Source organism: Artibeus jamaicensis, unplaced genomic scaffold (genome assembly GCF_021234435.1).
Source record: "Artibeus jamaicensis isolate MK-2021 breed Jamaican fruit bat unplaced genomic scaffold, CSHL_Jam_final contig_233, whole genome shotgun sequence".
NCBI classification, from domain to species: domain Eukaryota; kingdom Metazoa; phylum Chordata; class Mammalia; order Chiroptera; family Phyllostomidae; genus Artibeus; species Artibeus jamaicensis.
The window spans coordinates 41,348,671-41,369,241 of NW_026521486.1; the positions used below are offsets into that span (position 1 = coordinate 41,348,671).

Here is a 20,571-nt window from a genome sequence, read left to right on the forward strand (position 1 = left end):
ACTGATCTTCTTTAAATGAGGTTATAGAAATATTCAAAAACCTACAGTTACAGTTCAAATGTTTTATGTATTTTTATGGCTTAATCAAATTAACATAAATTATTTTAATTTTTAGTATTAAGAAATCCTGATACACGTATCTAAAACTCTAGTCCTCCTTATCACCTCTCACCCATTTCTGACATCATTGCCACTTTACTTTCATTTGGTATTTACTTGTATATCTATTTCTTTATTTATATATATCTCTACCTACATGTGTTTTTATAAAGTTTTCAGCAATTCCTATTAATTGCCTTCTTTTGAAAACAGGAATTTAACTTCCTCTTACTATGAGTTTCTATCACCCACAAAAGCACCCTGCTCATCCTCCTGATGCTGTTATGTTGTAATTTCTGTTGCATCAAAATTCAGTGTTTCCAATAATTCCAATATGTTATGCTGTTGGCAGCTGAGCCTTACATTGTAATCTTATTACTATCCCTTTCCTAAACAATTACCTCAACCCATGGAGAGAATGACTGCCTTTTGTTTTTGTTTGCTTGCTTGATTTTTATGTACTTATCATTAATTCAACCTCGAGTTCCTTGTCAGTGATCTAAAACTATAACATTTACTCATCAAGAATATCATTATTTTCATCTTCCTCAAGAAGAATCCTCAGAAATTCTGTTATCTCCAATCAGGAAACTTCAATACCTTCCTCTTAGCAATGGAACAACTAAACAGAAGGTAAATAAAGAAACAAAGGACTTAACACAATAAACCACCTTGACCTAACAGACACATACAGAACAGTTCACTTGACACAGAGCACACATTTTTCTGTAGGGCACAGAGGACATTTTCCAGAATAAGTCATATGATAGGACATATACTAAGTGTAAATAGATTTTAAAGTAGATATTTTACATATTTTACAAAGTATTTGCTCTGATCATAATGGGAGGGAGTCAGAATCAACAGCAGAAGTAAATACGGAAAATTCATAAATTTGTGGAAATTACAGAACACATTCTTAAACAACCCTCAGATCAAAGAAGAAATCCTAAAGGAAACTAGAAAATACATAAAAACCAATATAAACAAAATTCGACCTACCAAAACTTATGAGACAGAAAGAAAACGTCATTAAAAAGGAAATGTATAGCTATAAATACTTGTTGTAAAAAGCACTAAAAATCCCAAATCAACAATCTAACTTTACAACTTAAAGAACTAGAAAAAGAAGGACGAACTAAGCCCAAAGCTAACAGAGGGAAGGAAATAACCAAGATTAGGACATCAAAAAGCAAACTAGATGACAGAAAAACGAGAGAAAAGTCGAACCTTAAGGTAGGTTCTTTGGGGAAAAAAAACAATACAATTGACAAACCTTAAGCTAAATGGACAAAGAAAAATGTGACAAAACTCAAGTTACTAAAATGACAAATGAAAGTAGGGATAATTGCTGTGTATACCACGGAAATAAAAAATTACAAAACAGTACCATGAACAATTTTATGGCAACAAACTGAATTATCGAGATGAAATAAACAAATTCCCACAAATGCAAAACCTACCAAAACTAAGGCATGAAGAAACAGGACATATAAATAGAAGTATAACTAGGAAGCCAACTAAATCTATAGTAAAACATCTACCAACAACAACAACAGATTCTGAATCTGATGGCCTCACTGGTGAATTCTACCAAGCATTTACAAAAAAAAACAACCAGTATCAATCCTTATTAAATATTTCTAAAAACTGAAGAGAACACAACACTTTCTAACTCATTCTGAGGCCAGCATAACATTGATAGGAAGTCCAGACAGATATGCCAAGAAAATTAAAGATCAATTTTCTTTCTAAACATGGATACAAAAACCCTAAGCAAAACACTATCAACAAAATTAAGTAGCATTTTAAAGTATCACATACCATGAATAAGTGAGATTTATTATTCAAATGTAAGCATGGCTCAACATATAAAAATCAATGTAATAGTCTATTCAGACGTCTACTGGCCATCTGTATGTTCTTTGGACAAGTGTCTTAATGTCCTTTGCCCTAAATTTTTAACTTGGATGTTTGGGGTTATTTTTATGCTGAATTTTATAAGCTCTTTATAAATTCTGGATATGAAACCTGTATCACATGTATTGGCAAATATGTTGTGCCATTCCACGGGTTGTCTTTTTATTTCATTGCTGGCTTCCTTTACTGTGCAAAACCCGTTTAGTTTCATGCAGTCCCATTTATTTTATCTTTGGTTTCCCTTGCCTGGGGAGATATTTCCTGTTAAAAAATCTTTATTTTTAAATTTAGAGTTATATTCTATTTGTAAGACTGTGGAGATAGTTTTCTTTTATCTATTGAAATAATGACCTGGGTACTAAAATACAAATGAGAGATACGCCAACATACTCAAGAGCAGTCTACAAAGCATTCATTCACTCATTATAGGATGCTGACCATACAATCTATATTTATGCTCTGATTTTTGTAAATGTCAAAACTATATAAATGTTTAAATTTTTAAAATTCTTCATAATAAAAGTTTCTGTAATGTTTTCTGATTGCACCTGTTATGCCTTTGAATCTTTCTAAGCCCCTAAACCTTAGATTTACACGTACTTTTAAAAACAGCAAAGGGATAGTAATCATTTCCTCAAAATACTTATGTCGCTCTTTCAAGAAAATATTTTCTGACTTTGAAAGAAAAGAGTTATTTGAACATGAAGGGTTACAATTGCTCACATATTTTAATAATAATTGTGGAAATTTTTTTATTTGAGGAACATTTTTTTTCTTGCTGTTTAATATTCTGAACATTATTTGAGTTCTTTTCAACAAATTCCAAGCAACCTTTGTTTTAGTATTATGAGTTTTTCATCTGCCAAAGAATTAAGTTCACCAAATCCATGCCCAGATGCAAAATAGGTCTCATTTTCACTTTGGACTCTGTTCTTTTCATGAATATTATATAGGATAATCCAACAACTGGGTGAGAGCCACTAAATAAATTGGAATGGATAACTGAAATAAAAGTATATTTTTATATTAAACTGTATATTTTCATATTAAAATATATACTACTAGAAACGATAGGTAAATATTGATAAGTGACTTAAATATATTAGCTAATTTGATTTTAAATGCTTTTCACAGGTTTTCTACATTCAGTTTAGTTTACCATTCAACTTTCCATGTAACAAAACTGATTCATTTTACGAGGAAAAGAAATATGCATTTAATTTTATTAGAACACTGAGTCCTCCATGATTCAAATCTAATCAAATGCAGCTTTTCTGAAGTATTTTTTCATTAATTAATGTTTTGTAAACAACCCTAGAATGACCCAGATGTTGGAGTCATAAAATGTCTATTTTAAATCCCCTGTTATCACTATGCTCAGAGAGATAAGGTAATATTTTTGTAATGAATGAAAATATAAGGAATCTCTACAAAGAAATGGAAACCATGAAGAAGAACCAAGTGCAAATTTTATAACTGGAAAATACAGTAACCAGAAGTAAAATATTTACTGACCTTAGAATGAAGGGAATGAAAACCATCCAATATGAAGAAGAAAAAGATGGGGGTTTTTTAGAGTAAAGAAAGCCTGATATTATGTGAGACAATTTCAAAATGTCCAACACATGAGTAAATGGCATCCCAGATGGAGAGGAGTGAGATAATGGAGAAAATAAAAGTTGAAGACAATGTTATAAAGCTTCTGAAATTTGGTAGAAGATACACATTTACAGATTTTTAGATTCAACAACCTGTTTAGTGTTTTGTTGTTGAATTTTAAGAGTACTTTATACATTATAGATATTAATCCCGTATCAGATATATGACTGCAAATAATTTCTCCCATTCCGTGGGTTCTTTTGCCTGTTGATACGATGGTCTTTTATGCAAAATTTTTAAAAAATTTTCATGAAATCTATTTTGTCTACACTTTTCTTTTGTTTCCTTTGCCTCTGGTGTCATATCCAAGAAGTCATTGCCAAATCCACTGTCACGAAGCTTTTGCTCTGTTTTCTTCTGAGCTTTATAGTTTTATCCTTTACACTAGATCTTTGATCCTAATTTGTAGTTAATTTTTATACATGGTATTAGTTAAGGATTCCACGTCTCTTTGTTGCTCCTACTGTTGCATGTAGATATTCACTTTTCTCAGCACCATTTGTTAAAAAACTGTCAAGAGGTTCCACATGAATTTTAGGATGAGTTTTCTATTCCTGCAAAATATATCGTCAGGGTTTAGGTGGGAATTACATTGAACTTGTAGATCACTTTGAATAGTACTGACATCTTAACAATATTGTCTTCCAGTTCATGAACATGAGATATTTTCATGTATGTATATCATCTTTAATTTCAGGAAAAAGATGTAGTTTTATTGTACAGGTCTTTCACCTCCTTGGCTAATTCCTAAGTATTTTATTCTTTTTGATGCTATTGTATAATACATGGAATTATATTTGTAATTTCCTTTTCTGTTTGTTCATTATTGATGTATAGAAATGCAACAGATTTTTATACATTAACATTATGTTCTGATACTTTGTTGAATTCATTTACTAGTTCTAACAGATTTTTTGTGGAATATAAAGGGTTTTATGTATAAAAATCATATCATCTTCAAATAGAGATTGTTTTTTTATTTTTTTCCTTATCAATTTGGATGCCTTCTTTATTTTTCTTGCCTAATTGCTTTTACTAGAACTTTCTGAACTCTGTTCAATGGTTCTAGAAAGTAGGCATCTTTGCCTTATTCCTGATCTTAGAAGAAAAACTTTCAGGTGTTCGCCACTGAGTGTGATAGTCACTGTATTTTTACGGTAATGCTCATCATCACTAATTATCAGAGAAATGCAAATGAAAATCACAATGAGATATCACCTCACACCTGTCAGAAAGGCTGTCACCAATAAATCAACAAAGAAGTGCTGGCAAAGATGTGGGGGAAGGGGAATCCTTTTGTACTCTTGGAGTGAATGCAGACTGGTGTAGCCACTGTGGAAAGAAGTATGGAGTCACCTCAAAAAATTTAAAATGGAACTGCCTTTTGACCCAGTGATCCCACCTCTGGGAATATAACCAAAGGAACCCAAAACATTAATCTGAAAGAACATAAGCACTCCTACGTTCACTGCAGCATTATTTACAATTGCCAAGTCACAGAAGCAGTCCAAGTGTCCATCAGGAGATGAGTGAATAAAACTACTATGGGACATTTACACAGTGGAATACTACTGGGCATGATAAAGAAGAAAATTTTACCCTTAGGGACCACATGGATGAACCTGGAGAGCATTATGCTAAGTGAAATAAGTCAGAGAAAGACAAATAAGATAGATTTCACTCATATGTGGAATCTAACAAAGAAACTGAACAAGCAAAACAGACAGACTCATAGTTGGAGAACAGATGGATAGCTAGTGAGGAGGGAGGGCTGAGGCAGGGAAGGACTGCACAAAAAAGGAAAAGAACTTCTGGACACGGACACCAATGTAGTGACTGCTGGGGGGAGGAGGTATAAGGGGACTAAATGGTAATGGAAAAAATATAACAAAGATTAAACCAAAAAGAAATAAATTTTAAAAAATTTAGGTGTTTCATTTATAGAGAAAAATCATTCCCTGACACTATTGGGTTGAGAAAGCTGTTCAGTTGATATATCAATCCATTGAGATGTCATTATAATTAATAGTGCCTTCAGAGCTAAATCATTTAGTCTGTTCACATGTAAATTGAATAGCAATAGAATTTGCATTAAGCATTTAAAACGGATGAAAGTCTTGTTAGCAAAAAGTCTAAAGTCTGTGTGTCTTAATCAAATGGCCCGGGAGGTTCAGGAATAACATTTCCTTTCCATTCTCTTTATTCAATTCTCTAATACATTTTGTTCATTTTATAGAATTTTTTCAAAAGTTAAATTTTGTAACTTTAATGCTACTTTTGATTCTTGACACCAACACATGTGTAGAGTTTAACTTTTTTCTAGGTATGAAATAATGAAAAAGTACAAAGCCATTAAAAATCAGTGAGCCATATAAATTAAAATATTTCCTGGAAAAAATGTAAACATATTAATCAGAGCATATCTTCAGCTTCCCCCCACCATGTCACTGAAAATATAAAACCTAAAAAAACAAATTAGTTCAGGATTTCATGCTTTCTTAATATGTGACCTACATTTATTTACAATTTATATTTATTAAAACAATAAAATACCAAAGAAAAAATATTTCACTTCTATCATTATCCTGAAAGCTGCTTTTCAAAACCAAGAAGTTGGCCAAATCTGGTTTATTCATATTTGGATTTTTTACTTTAAGGGATACTTAGAAAAGCTAAAAAATATGCTTTAATTTGACAAACTTATTAGGGTTTCTACATTCAAAGCACTAATGCTACCTACATATACAAAATGTGATTGTTTAATTTCAAGATTTATTCAGTTCCTATGAAGTATGGAATTAAAAGATGAAAAGTATTGTACATACATAATTAAATGAATTAACTTCATATAATTTGGACACAGGAACATTAAATAAAAGTATAAATTAAATCATACTGTAACTGTAAGCTTAGTATCAAATGCATGGTAGTTGAAAATGAATTAAATTTCCAGTAACAACAGCCTGGTATATGTGTAAGAGTTCATTACTTACATTACTTCATTTGGATTCCTTTACATAGCAACATTACCTCTAAAAGGAAAAAATGTTTGCCTCAATAACATCTATTTCAAAAATTATAAAATGCTAGGTATTTCATGCATCAGAAAAAATTAACTTCAGAGCACTAATATTTGATATGTTTTGGCTCAACTTTTGCTTACTGGCCTGGGTGAAACATTTCACTTGCATTAAAGGAGTCCATGAAATAAACTGATGCTCCCTCCAAGACGTGAATTTCCTGCTGTGACTTGAGAGCCCGCCAGTCTCCCCTTGGGCCCCGGCTGCACTCTCTGTGTGAGTGGCAGGACCAAGCGTGCTTATTTTAGTAAGTGGGGAATAAATAAAGTAGAACCAAAATGCTAGATGTAGAGATGCAGTTTAAAAATAAACATCGGGCCCTGGCTGGTGTAGCTCAGTGGATTGAGCGCAGGCCTGCGAACCAGGCGGGGCACATGCCAGGGTTGCAGGCTGGTTCCCTGCAGGCCAGTTCCCAGCAGGGGACGCATGAAAGGCAACCATACATTGATGTTTCTCTCCCTCTCTCCTTCCCTTCCCCTCTAAAGATAAATAAATAAATAAAATCTTTAAAAAATAAAAATAAACATCGTAAAATTTCTGAAGATATTAGGTGTAGACCTAATTTTAAAAAATAACATGGTTTTTTTCATCTCAAAGAAGCATTTTATTATGAACTTCCACTAAACTGTACCTTAGTACTTTTAAATAACTTAGGAAAGATGTTTATTTAAACTCCACAGCTTTATTAAGCCTCACCCTCTCCACCAAAATGACTACAAAACCACTGATGTTTTTTAAAGGGAAGAACAGCAGACAAGATGAAACACAAGGGACAAGCGCAGACCTGCCTGAAACAGCAGGTGTACAGGGGGAAACCTGACAGAAGCAAGATGATTTACACTGCAGAACCTTGAAAAGGTCGGAAAACTGGAGGTACTGGCTATTTTAGACACTAAGAACTAGAGTGCTGTTTGAAAATCTCCATACAAACCAGTTAGCGCCGCCCCTTTTCTCTCAATCTCCCTCCCAGATCTCTAACTCCACTGGCACCGGCAGCAGGGTGGGTTTCCTGTCTAGAGCCAGGGGATGAGCAAGCTTTCGGGCTTGAGGACAGCAGGCACAGTTAAGGTCAGCTGAAGGCACGGTCTGAAAATGAAAGTCTACGGCCTAAAAATTCTGAGGGAGAACAACACTCAAGTCTGGGTGCAGGATAAGATTTTGTATGGTCCTCAATTTTTTTTTTTCACTTCCCATTCAGCTTTTCACAGGCAACCACCGCAGAATGCAAACCATGAAAAGGAAGAAATAAAGCCAAAGACAGGGCATGTGGTCCAGGAAACAGGGAAGCTAACTAGAAGCACACAGTAAAGAGAGATCTTTCGACTGTGCCTAGACAGCACCCAGACCAGAGGGAGCAGGACAATGGAGGCTCGAGGAGGAAGGAGTGCAGGACAGGCAAGGGGTGGGGCGGCAGGATCCTGAGTCAGGATGTCCCACTGTTTCTCATTAGGTATAACCATAAGGAGAGGAGTGTTACAGTTCCACAGAAGAATGTAGGGAGGGAAAGGATTAGTGAGGGGTACACTGAGTGCAGAGCAAATCAAAGAAGGAGCCAGTTATTTACTCCAGGGAGGAAAAAATACATTGCTCCGTATGTGTCAGTCGGTTCACCAGTTGGGCTCCGGGGCACAGGGTAAGGTGGAGAAGGGGGTAGTGTCAACAGAAGCACACAGGAGACACGCAGCACAACAGTGATGGTCACCAGTGAAACTGGTGCATGGTCACCAATGACATTCTCCGACGAAGGGAAATGCAAGCATCTGTCTGCACGTCCGATGCAGCCAGCATTCCCTGAGTGCCTGCGGTGGGTTAGGTGCTGTTCAAAAGTGAACCAGATCAGTGAGGGGTCTACTCTCATGGGCTTAATAACCTAGTAAACAAAGAGGATAATTCTAGACAGTGATAAATACTATGAAGAAAATAAATGAAGTGACAATACGGACAGTAGGGGGTGCTATTTCAAACAGGGCAAGGCCCATCTAAGGTGGCAACATTTAAATTTAAATACAAGCAGAAGGAAAAGGACTGCAAAATCTCTAAGGTGGGAGCAATTTTAGAGAGCTTGAGAAAAGCTGGTATGGCTGAAACCTGGTGAATGGAGGGGTGAGGATAGGAGGTGTGAATGGCAGACAAAACGAGGACCAGATGGGTAGGGTCTGTGGACCACGGTGGAGAGCCAGGCTGACTTTAAGTGAGAAGGAAAGCTACCAGAAGTTTTGAGTAATACAGAGTTAAGGTCTCACTTATATTTCCCCAAAGCCAATCTGGTCACTCTGTGGAAAAAGCTTAGGGATGGTGAACGTGGAAACGAGAAGAGGAGACTGGCTACCACAATAAACCAGCAAGAGGAGGTACGGCGAGGACAGCTGACTATTGCGTACAAGGAGACCAGGGGATGGAAACATGCTAGATGATGGAGCTGAGCTTCCCAGACCTTCTTGCTCCACGAGGCTCTTATTGTCTTAGTAGTTTCTTTCATGGCACCCCTAAACCTAAAGAAATACCGAATGGTTCTGTTTATTAAGGTATGAACTGGGTAGCAACGGTAATCTGAGCAGGTTAATGTTTCCCTCACAAATCTGAAATGTCCCACAGCTCTCCCGGGAGGAGAGTTTCGTGCCTCTGCACAGTTTGGGAATGACGGGTTTGGAGCCCAGAGCAGTGAAGAACTGGATGTGGGGAGTAAGAAGAAAAGCAAATCAGAAGTGGGTCCTCGGTATTAGGCTTCAGCAAGGAGACACATGGCACTGCCACTTACTGAGCGGGGTAAGAACACAAGCAAGCACAACCACCTCGAAATGCATGTTATACCCGACTTGCAAATGAAAAAGATGAAACTTAGGAGTGTCTATATAAGGTGCTCAAGGAAGCACAACTGGTTGGGAATATGACAGAATCTGACTTCAGGTCTGTCTGATGCCAATAACATCAGTTATGTCAAATACCACATCTCGTTTAATTCTAACAACATTATTAGAGCCGTCTGATCCCAAAGACACCTAGAACATAATCCTTTTTAACTGATAAAAAAGTGATGGTAAGGTGTTGGCAAATGTCAGTCTCACTCAGCTGCAATTTTTTAAAAATATGAAATGAAGGTCTTGGGGGTGAAAAATAAAACCAAACATTTTACAAAATGTCCACAGCTGTTGTCATGACAAGACTATACTTCTATTCCTAAAATTAGAGCAATCTAATTGTCTGCCCTCCCCTTGACCCAGAGCCAAATAGGGCATGGGAAGGAGAAGTCTTCAGTGGAATATTCACTGAACGTCCATTCCGTAGGCCAGGTGGCATGACCTCAATGGCCGCGATGGGGCCTGGCCTCGGGGGGGCAGCAGGCCATGTGGAGAAGGACAGAAGCACACGCTCCAAGAGGCAATGCAGTCCCTTGAAATCTGGACTTGAATGTGAAATTTAACGACTGCAAAAATTATGCACTCTGTAAAGAAAGCATGCCTAGGGGTAAGTTTAGTACTGCAACAGTTAGATACATGATTAAATTTCAGAAAGGTAATACTTATAACAAGCGGCTGCAGGGAGAGCCTTAAAGAAGTTGAAGATCATTAAAAAAGTAATCTTCGATGCAGGAACCTAAACTTAAAACTGCCTAGTTAAATCTTCTTTATACATTTCCTAGTACTGTGTGTTTTTACAGAAATGGAAATAGGAGCACTTTTTATTTCATTCTGTATATTTTAATTCTGCCTAGTAAAAATCTTATCAAAATAAATGAAGATGTTCCAGCAAGAGACATTGTTCATTTTTCTCCCTGCCATGAATGACTGTCAATCAGACTATGTGACTCTGCGTCAAGAAGTTTAATAGGATTTGAAATCCTGCAATTCTATCAGTCCCCGGAAGCACAATCACCAACGTGGACAGAAGTCACTAACTTTAGCTTTTCAGTTGCCCTGAGCAAGAAGGAAGCAAGAGATCTGACTTGCAAACTTTTCGTCACAGGATCTTCAGGCTGAAACCCAAATTATGGGAAACTCTATCCCATATTGTGAATCATTAGAAATGTCATTGTAGCTTGTTACTAACGCTAAAATATCAGGATGCTTTTGGCAGTGGTTTTGAAAGGCCCTGTTCTCAAACACTGAGTGCCGTGGTTTTCGCTTCCCTAAGGTTGTATCTTCAAGTCAGTTAAGGAACACACTCATAAAGGACGACTGAGACAGATCCAATCACAGCATGCTACGAATGGCTACAAGGAGAACAAAAACAAAACAGTCAGTAATAATTAAATCTAGCTGGCTCTTCCTGGGGAGCACTTTAAGGGGAACAATTTTATTATTTGTATGGTCTTTGGGGGGAACAGATATATAAATCTGCAGTTGTAATAATGTACTTTATAAGTGTTATGACAGATACTTACTAAAATGCTATAGGAGACCAGAGTAGGATCACCCTAAATTAGCACCTGGATGGAGTAGGGAGCTGACAGGTGACTTGAGTCTGGAGGTCTTTTAGGGACAGCTGGATATTTCAGCCTGCGACAATGGTATGTACGAAGGCACTGAAGCTCAGATGAGCTTTAATCACTGCCAGAATATAAGACGCTTTGTTCCGCAGGAGGCAACACATGTGCAAAGCAGTTGGACATAAGGCAGTGCAGAGATGAATAAGAGTCAGGCCATGAAGGGCTCTAAACTTTGAGCTCTGCTAAAGCTGTGGGGATAATTAAATGATTTTAGTAAGGATGAAATATGATTTGATTTTGTTTCAAAAAATTCACAGGCAGAGATAAGAAGGATAAACTGAGGGAGGTATGATTTAAGGCAGAAAAATCCCCGCCGCATCTCCCCTCACCCACGGTATCGCTCAGCCTCCTGGCCTTACATGCTTTAGGTAAGTTCAGTCTACTCTGATTTTTCCCCTTTGGGAATTGGGACCATTCCAGTCTGTCTACTGTGGTCATGGTGCCATCACGTATGAGCAGGACCAGAGGCAGACCTCAAACAGAAAGACGGGAAGAAGATGCACACAGCCAGAGGGAAGCAAGGACAAAATACCATGTGGACACAGAGGCTGAGCAAGTGAACCCAGTTTCCAGTTCTAGCCTCGGGCCAGGCCCCGCTCTGTTCCTGCCTTCAGTCCCTTTGCCCTTTGTGTAAACCCCTTATTTTTCTTAAGCATGGTTTGAATGGGATTCCTTTACTTGCAAATTCAATAAGCCCTGACTAAGCAGGGCCCGAACAAGAACAGATAATGAAAATAAATAAAATAGCAAAGATGTAAGTAATGTCATGAAAGTAAAATTGAAGGAAATTGCCACTGATTGAATTTGGACTGCTGGCTCCTTGGCTCCAATCCTGGGCACAAGTGGTCATCCCCGTCACTGATCTGGGGGTTCCAGTCAGAGAGGCATGACTAGTGACAGGGATTCAATTTCATGTAGCGACTGGTGAGAGGAGAATATCCAGGTCCAAATGTCCAGCACTTGGCTACGATTGTACATGGCAGAGGAGTTCTGATCTGGAAACGTGGGTTAAATCATCTCTAACCGTGGCAGTGGACAAAATCTCCCAATAGAGCTGTAAGCCAAGACCTGGGGAGCAACCACATTAAGGTGCAAATGGAGTAGGAAAAGCATTGAAGGAGATACAACGTGAAATGCTGTGATGGGCCAGTGAGAAAAAATTTTTTAAAAGAACCATGGGCCAGTGAGGAGAGCTTACACAGCTGACTCACTGTGAGGACAACAAATGAGAGTGTGGCAAGAGGAAAACCGAACTCCCTAACATCCTCTAAGGACCTCACATCTAGCAGGCATTCTGTTGTCTCACTTCATCTTCAAAGTAACGTTTCATGGCATGTGATAGCATATCCTTTCCAAGATAAGGGGAAAAGACCGAAGTTTCCTGGGGAAGGACTAAGTCATACTGTGCATCTCCAGGCCCTGCCAAGCACCTGCGACCTATCTGTTTAACCACAAGTCAAGACGTGAACCTTTCTATACCTTTGAATAGTCTACACCTGGAATTAACCACACTGGTTACCCTCAACCTCACACACGATCTGGGTAGGGGAGCTGGAGGGGGCAGGGTTCTGCTTTACGGACACAGCTAGCCTACTTCCTGGGGCAACCCCTGGATTTCCTGCTGGTGTTTCAACTTAGTAACAGCATCTCCATTTGTTCTATTTACCATGTGGAAAAACATGAGAGTCAGAGAAAGGGCAGGCAAAAAAAGTCATTTTTCACATTACCAAAGATACTCTGGGGAACCCTAAAATCATTGTTGCTGACACTATATAAACCATGGAGATAAATCTCCAGAAATTACCACAAAACCTTACATTCGCATCTGATTCAGAAAGCATGCCAGAAGGATTTGACAATCTTTTAATGTAAACCACAAGTCATGTCACATGGGGTGAACTTAGCACGACAGTCCCCTCACCTCCTCAGAAGGCATTATTAGCTCTTATCATGCAAACGGCACTGAGGTCTCCTCTCCCTGACTTAAACTTTACATACAAAGAACACATTTACCCATCGATAAGTTAGAAGAAAACCACTAGTATGACTCCTTTCTGTATTTTGAAGAGAGACTTGCAGGAAAGAAGGGTATTATAAGACTTTGTGTCTGCAGAGGACGCCACACCTTCTGGACTGATGGGTATGAGGCAAAGAGGCCAGTTAACTATGGAACGTCCCTGCTGTCCACAGATGCCCTGGAATGTCTACACTGCAGTGCTGTCCGCAGAAGGAAAGTCAACCTGGACACAGTGCTTCCATCGGTTCGGACAATACATGCTATCTCCTTCAATCACTATAAGAAGAGCAGGAGATATTAATCCTGATTTTTGGAACACCAAGGCTCCAAGAAGTTAAGGAGCTTGTGGAGTGCACACAACTAAATATAGGGGGTTGGGATTCAAATTCAGAGCTAATACCAAAGGTTGTATTAATATCTGACGTACCATGTTTCTGCCCAGAAAACAACTCCATATAAAGAAATCTTTAAAAATATAACAGGCCATAGAGTTGCTACACAATCTTGAGATAAAGAACACAGTCAACAAAAACCAAGATCATCCTTCTTTAAAGATATGCTTTAGAAAGGAAAGTGTGGTCTTACCATGTAAGAAGCTAAACATCTAGGATAATCATCAGAATGCACTAAATATTTAATAAATCTTCCAAACATTGTGTAAATAAAACACATTTTTCTTTTTTAGATTAAAATGATTACCTACAGCCTGATAAGTTTTCATCTAGGAAAGATTTCAAGTATTTCAAATGTTTTAGCTTCTACTTTTACTTGGAATTCCATTTTTCCTTATTCAAATGTACATTAAAGTCCATCTACTTCACTTTCTACATCATTAGAATGAGCGCAATTAACAGGTATGCCTAAAGTCCCACAGTGCAAATAGATCTTGGAACTAATTCTCTTGATTCCTGGGTCAATTTTCTTCCCAGCACATTATACTCATCTTTCAAAAGAGTGAACCATGAACCTTAACATTTTCTTCCCTATTCAATGATTTTCATTCAATGAACACAAATGACTACAAGTATACTCATCTTGAAACATTCCAGTGATATAGCATATTATCTTTCAATAGCTTTTCAGATTATGCTCATAGCCATACTGAGGAGGCAGAGAGAGGAGAAAGCTCACATTAATGAGTTGGTGTGTTGGTCCATTTTTCCTGCCATCTGTGAATCTCAGAGTAAAAGCTCACCTCTGGCTCAGATTTACAATATGAGAGTGCATAAATCATTATTTTCTTCTTTCTTCCTTTCTGTCAGCTTTATTTTTCTCTACATTTCCCACCATTTGGCCACGTTTCCTGATTGCATGGTAATTTTTTGTACTAGGAGAACTTGTTGGAAGAGCTCTCCACAAGAATGGAACAGATTCAAAAATACTGCACTTATGAAATTAAGTTAATTAAATCTGATTAACAAATATAAATGACTCATCCAACCAGCAGGCTGGTTTGCCCAGGAACTTTAGATGAGGGTATAAGGCAAAGGCCTTAACTGGGTACCAGGAGATTAAACAATTTGAATCCTGAGATGGATGCAATTTTATCAGCACACAAACAGTCATTTTAGATTTTTATCCTTAGATAATATTAAATTCCAATAACTTTTATTTTTTTACCTTACATCACTCCCAACAAGCTTTAAACAGTCAGCTCTGGGCATTTTAAGTGTTCTACAATGAAAGGGTTTATATGTGGTCTGGAGTCAGAAAATCAGGGCCCCACCCTGGCTTTAAAACTGAATTGTACAACCGTCAGGTTATTTTACTCTTCCTTACCCAAGTCTCAGCCTCCTTACCTAAGCAAGGATCTTTACCTAAGCTGGGCCACAGACATGTACCGGCCCACAGAGCAGGAGGTGAGCTTGAATGTAATGTACTTGAACTGAATCATCCTGAAACCATGTCCCACCCCACAAGAGCCACCCCCTCCCTGCCCCAGGTCCTTGGAAAAATCATTCTCCACAAAACCTGTCCGTGGTGCCAAAAAGGTTGGGCACCGCTGACCTAGGAAATAAATATAACTGCTCTACCTACTTGATAGGATATCAATGAAGATCAAAAGAAATCATGTCACTGAAATTATTTTACAGTGCTATATATGTAAATGTATCCTATTTTTCCTTTTCTGTTAATATTTATTGAGTTTACATATGCTAAAGTAGTACCTGGTATTAAATTACCAATAAATTATAGCTATTAACATTATTATTAGCTATAACAGGGGAATGTTATCCAAAGGTCTTTATTATGTCTTGTAAATAGGATACAAGAGGCAATCTCTGGAGAATTAAGGTAAAGTGGTTATAGAAGTAAGAACAATCTGCCCAATTGGTATAATTTCCTATTTCTCACCCTACTTTAAGTTACGAGGAAAGAGAAGAGTAAGCAGAGATGCATCTGGAAGCATTAATCTCAAAAAGCAAATTAAAAGTAGATTTGTATAAAGTACCCCAAAGTAGTTTATTCACCCACAATCTTTTTTATTCCGTCCTCTGTTTACTGCTGGTTTCTAGTGACCTTAAAATGAGTCATTTAACCACTTGGTCTTCCCAGGTAAAATTCTGATACCTTCTACCTGTCCAAATGAACTGATTATATGTTTATCAGAATATATCAAAATATAACTCAGTATGAGGTTTTTCAAAAGAAGCAAAATGCTAACCAACAGAGACAGCACTAGTTGTTTGTCCTTTCTTTCCCTACCTCCCTACATAATCTCTCTCTCTCTCTCACACACACATACTTTTGCTGTGGTAATATTGTGGGAAGGGTCCATTTATTAGTAGTTTTAGATAAAAATTTTTAGACAAAATAGAAAATTATTAACATTATAATTATGGCTCATAATAGATCACACAAAAAGAGTTTCTTAAGGGAGTTTTCTTCATTTTAATGATCATCATCATTCCTCTCATTTTATGTGGAAGTATTTCATTGGTCTGTGATATGCAGTGCTATCATACTGACACTTTTCTATCAGGAAAGCTAGTGATCCATTTGCTCTGTTCTTTCTCTCCTGTGAAGAGAGAACAATCTACTCACTGCATGTTTGAAATTAGCAATTAGAGTCATATAGGAAATTGCCTCTTCTAAAAGTTAAATGTAGTTGTCTGAAGTATATAATGGTTTTAAGAACTTATAAGTCCCCTGTTCAGTAGGATAAAGGATGATAAGGTATAGGTTAGGATATAAACATGAGTTACCATACAAACAAAACCTTAAGAACATGTACTTATACACATATGTTTTTTCATAGTACGAGATGAGAAAATTAAATATTTGAGAAGAATATCTATTTGCTTGACTGAGATAAGACATTAAATAGGTCACAGAGAAAAAAATATAGATCCTATGAGGATGAAGAGAGAAATTAAACATGAAAAGATTACATAAGGCAACTGTAAGGATGACTGATATTTCAATACTTTTCTAGATGATCTTTCTATGAACTTTTCTTAGTGGGAAACTGACTTCAAAATTCCTCATATTTCAGGTTCGCACAAACCTTGGGGTGAAAGATGAATTCTATAAAAACATTTCAACCTTTAGGGTTATTAGATTTGGGCTGTGAATATAGAAGAGTACTACCTACTTTACTTTCCACTTAAAATTGAAGAAAGTGGCTAGAAAGTGTAAAAGTAATGAAATACGCATTATAAAGTAGCAGTAAAAACAAAACTCTGAATTAACAAAACAACATTTTTAAGTAGGAAATTAGTTAATATTTTCTACTAAAACCAATAACAAGTAAGCTATTAGGCTCTAATTAAGAGATTCTAAATTAAATGTAACAAAATTAGGGTAGTAGTTACTGACTCCTGAGAATAATGGAAAAAGATACATACATACCCACAACCACACACATGGAGACAGACTAGAGAAAGCAGAAGGCAACACATTATATGAGAGCCCTAGATTAGTTCTTTTGCACCCAGATAATGACATTAGCACAGTCTGTTATAATGAAATTAAATTATACTAAATCGAATGGGATTTTTTTTCTTGATTTCTGCTTCTGCTGTTTCATTGCTAGTATATAAAAATGCCTTTGATTTCTGGATATTGACTTTGTATCCTGCTCTTTTGCTAAATTTATTTATTAGGTCGAGCAGTTTTTGGGTAGAGTCTATAGGATTTTCCATGTACACTATCATGTCGTCTGCAAACAATGACAGTTTTGTTTCCTCCTTTCCAATTTGGATGCCTTTTATTTCCTTTTCTTGTCTGATTGCTGTGGCTAAAACTTCCAATACTATATTGAATAGAAGTGGTGAAAGTAGACAACCTTGTCTTGTTCCTCATCTTAGTGGGAAAGCTTTTAGTCTTTGCCCATTGAGAATGATGTTGGCTGTAGGTCTCTCATATATGGCCTTTATTATATTGAGGAATGTTCCCTCTATTCCCACTTTGCTGAGTGCCTTTATCATAAATGTGTGTTGTACCTTATCCAAAGCTTTTTTCTGCATCTATTGATATGATTATGTGATTTTTGTCTTTGCTTTTGTTTATGTGATGTATTACATTTACTGATTTGTGAATATTGAACCATCCTTGCATCCCTGGGATGAATCCCACTTGGTCATGGCGTATGATCTTTTTAATGTATTGTTGGATGCGACTGACCAATATTTTGTTGAGGATTTTAGTGTCTATGTTCATCAGCGATACTGTACCATATGATCTCACCTTTAACGGGAACCTAAACAACAAAACGAACAAGCAAGCAAAATACAACCAAAGACACTGAAATAGGGAACAGGCAGACAGGGACCAGAGGGGAGGGCATTTCAGGGGAAAAGGAGAAGGATTCACAGGAACAAGTATAATGGACACATGGACAAAAACTAACAAGGGTGGAAATGGCAGAGAGGTGGGGAGCACTGCGGGGATGGGAGTAAAAGACAGAAAACTGTACTTGAACAATAATTACATGAAGAAAAATAAATTATACTAAGGATGATGGGTTTAAAATGTAAATCCTAAAATTGTGTATTATGAAAAACCATAGTTATTTAGCAGAGGTATCATATCATTTAAGTGACTAGTAGTTTTGAATCATGTAGAAACAATCTAAACGTAGGCATCATTTACTTTATTTTATTCTTCCTACATTCTGGGATAAATATACAAACTCAGGCAAAAGCTATATGACATTGCCTGTATCATGTATAGTTTGTGATAAGCAAAGCATGTTAATGACTGTCATAAATCTTAAGGAATATCAGGATTCTTAAGCTCACATCACTTGATCTCACTGTGAAAAGACTGAGGGTTTGGAGAAATGACTGCTTTATTAAAATTTAAAAAGCTTATCATCGACACATTTTAAACTAGGTATTACAAATAGACTGTAAGTCATTTCACCAGCCTCAGCTACTACCCATCAATGAGAGTTAGCTAATGCAGCCCTGTTTTACAGGAACACACACAAAAAATACAACAAAAATTTGTTTTCTAATGCTTTTAAGCTTGTTAAGTTTAAATGCCTGGAAAAGAGTGGAACAAATGAAAAAGGTTTTCAGAAACAGGACATATTTGAAGTTAGGCTGATAATGTAGATATTTACAAGGCTCTGGCTGCACTGTGTTATTCAAAAGTGAGGTGCGGGCTTCAGTGCAATTCTGCACCATGGCCCCTGAGGAGGGTGGGCACATCTCAAACAGTCATGGTGTGCCACATCCAGAAAACAAACATGCTGGACACATACCAACAGACAGGCTTTGACAGAGCTACTAAATGAGGAAAGGTGAAATGAGAAGTCGGAGAGATGAAGGAGAGGACCAAGTATTAAAGATGCAGTCCAAAAGTTGTAGTCTAACAGGGATTCTTCCTGATTAACGTCACATTCATCAAGGATGTGGATGTATTTAAAATTCAGCTTCTTAACAAATCCATATTTAATCTAATCAATCATTGGGACCTAATCACTATTTTTAATAATTATTTTAAACAGATTCATTCTTCTCAAAATATCAAAAAATAATTCCTCATATCCCAAGAAATTTAAAAGGAAAATATCAAGACTCCTTGATAGATGTGTCCCTGTACCAATACAAATGGTTTACCAGGTAAATTTCAATTTTACGAAGTTTGTAATTTTCTAAGAAATAATTTAAAAACAACAGGTTGGAGAAAAAAGCTTCTAAGATTTAACAACTTTTCTCCCTATGATCAGTTTCTCAGCAAAATCTGTGACTTTTCTCTAACCCACATTCCATTACTAGCACCTGCTCTGTGGAGAACTGGATAGTCCCATATGGCCCTGATCACAATGTGAAAGTACTTATTAAATGTGAGTTTTACATTTCCTCCACCAGCCTGTACACTCTGCGAGGCCAAAGCCATGTCTACTTTATTCACTGCTATGCATCTAGTACACAACAAACCATCAAAAACAGGTTTAACATGGAGTAAATGAAACGCTGTGGAACCTCCACTATTCACCCCATATCACCCCAACACACATATAATTTGGGAGTTACTCTGAAAACCAGAAAACTGGGAATCTCTGCATTTGCTCCCCTTCTCTGCTCCCACTCCATCACCGGTCCACTGCACTCTCTGGTCATAATAAACATACTCCTATTAATGTTACTACCACATTGCATCATGACTGCCCCAAAAGGAAATAGTTCTTTGTTTTGTTTGCCCATTAGTCTGACAGTGCTAAGTGATTTCCTTTTCTTTACTTCTAACCAGCATCAAGAAATGGCTTGTGAAAATGATATATTCATTAGTTCAGAATAAAAAGGAAGTACTGGGTGGCATAAAATAAAGTTGTAGGAAATCAACTAAAGCCAATCATTACAACAAACAAACTTCCTTCTAGTTATAAATAGGATTTAAAACTATAAAGTTAGGTATCTTCCAAAAGGAAAACCCTACACATTTAATAATATCAAATCACCATGAGTTCTATTCTTTTTTTCCAGGTAAAAATAATACCTTCACAATCTTTTCAGTAAAAAGCCAGAAAGAAATACATACATGACGGTGTTAATGCCTGAGAGCTGTTGGAACATTTGTAGGCCACACCCCACAATTAAAGCTCGGCGAGTGGGGGGGTAACTCAGCATTCTGCAGATCACAGGTCCAGCTTTCGTAAAAGAGAAAGGAAAAGAAGGACACACCTATTACTTTAAGTTCCCACAGTAATTTGTTCTATTAGGATACATTTCCCCAAATTTCTGTGAAGTCAACAAGTCTAGGAATTTCAAAACAAAACACATATACTTTTATAGAAATCTGGGCACAACATATTTTTGCATATTTGAGTTTAAACTGTAAAAGCAACAAGAGAGAATCCA

The 20,571-nt window shown here is 36.9% G+C and overlaps 1 protein-coding gene across 1 annotated transcript in view; it reads right to left on the minus strand.

The window, feature by feature from the left end:
• The window catches only part of SLC2A13 (solute carrier family 2 member 13), a 281,336-nt gene that overhangs the window by 130,568 nt on the left and 130,197 nt on the right, over nucleotides 1-20,571 (minus strand). Inside the window, exon 4 of the mRNA XM_037139707.2 lies at nucleotides 20,252-20,360. Coding sequence (XP_036995602.2) covers nucleotides 20,252-20,360 — 109 coding nt within the window. The remainder of the gene's footprint in view (nucleotides 1-20,251; nucleotides 20,361-20,571) is intronic.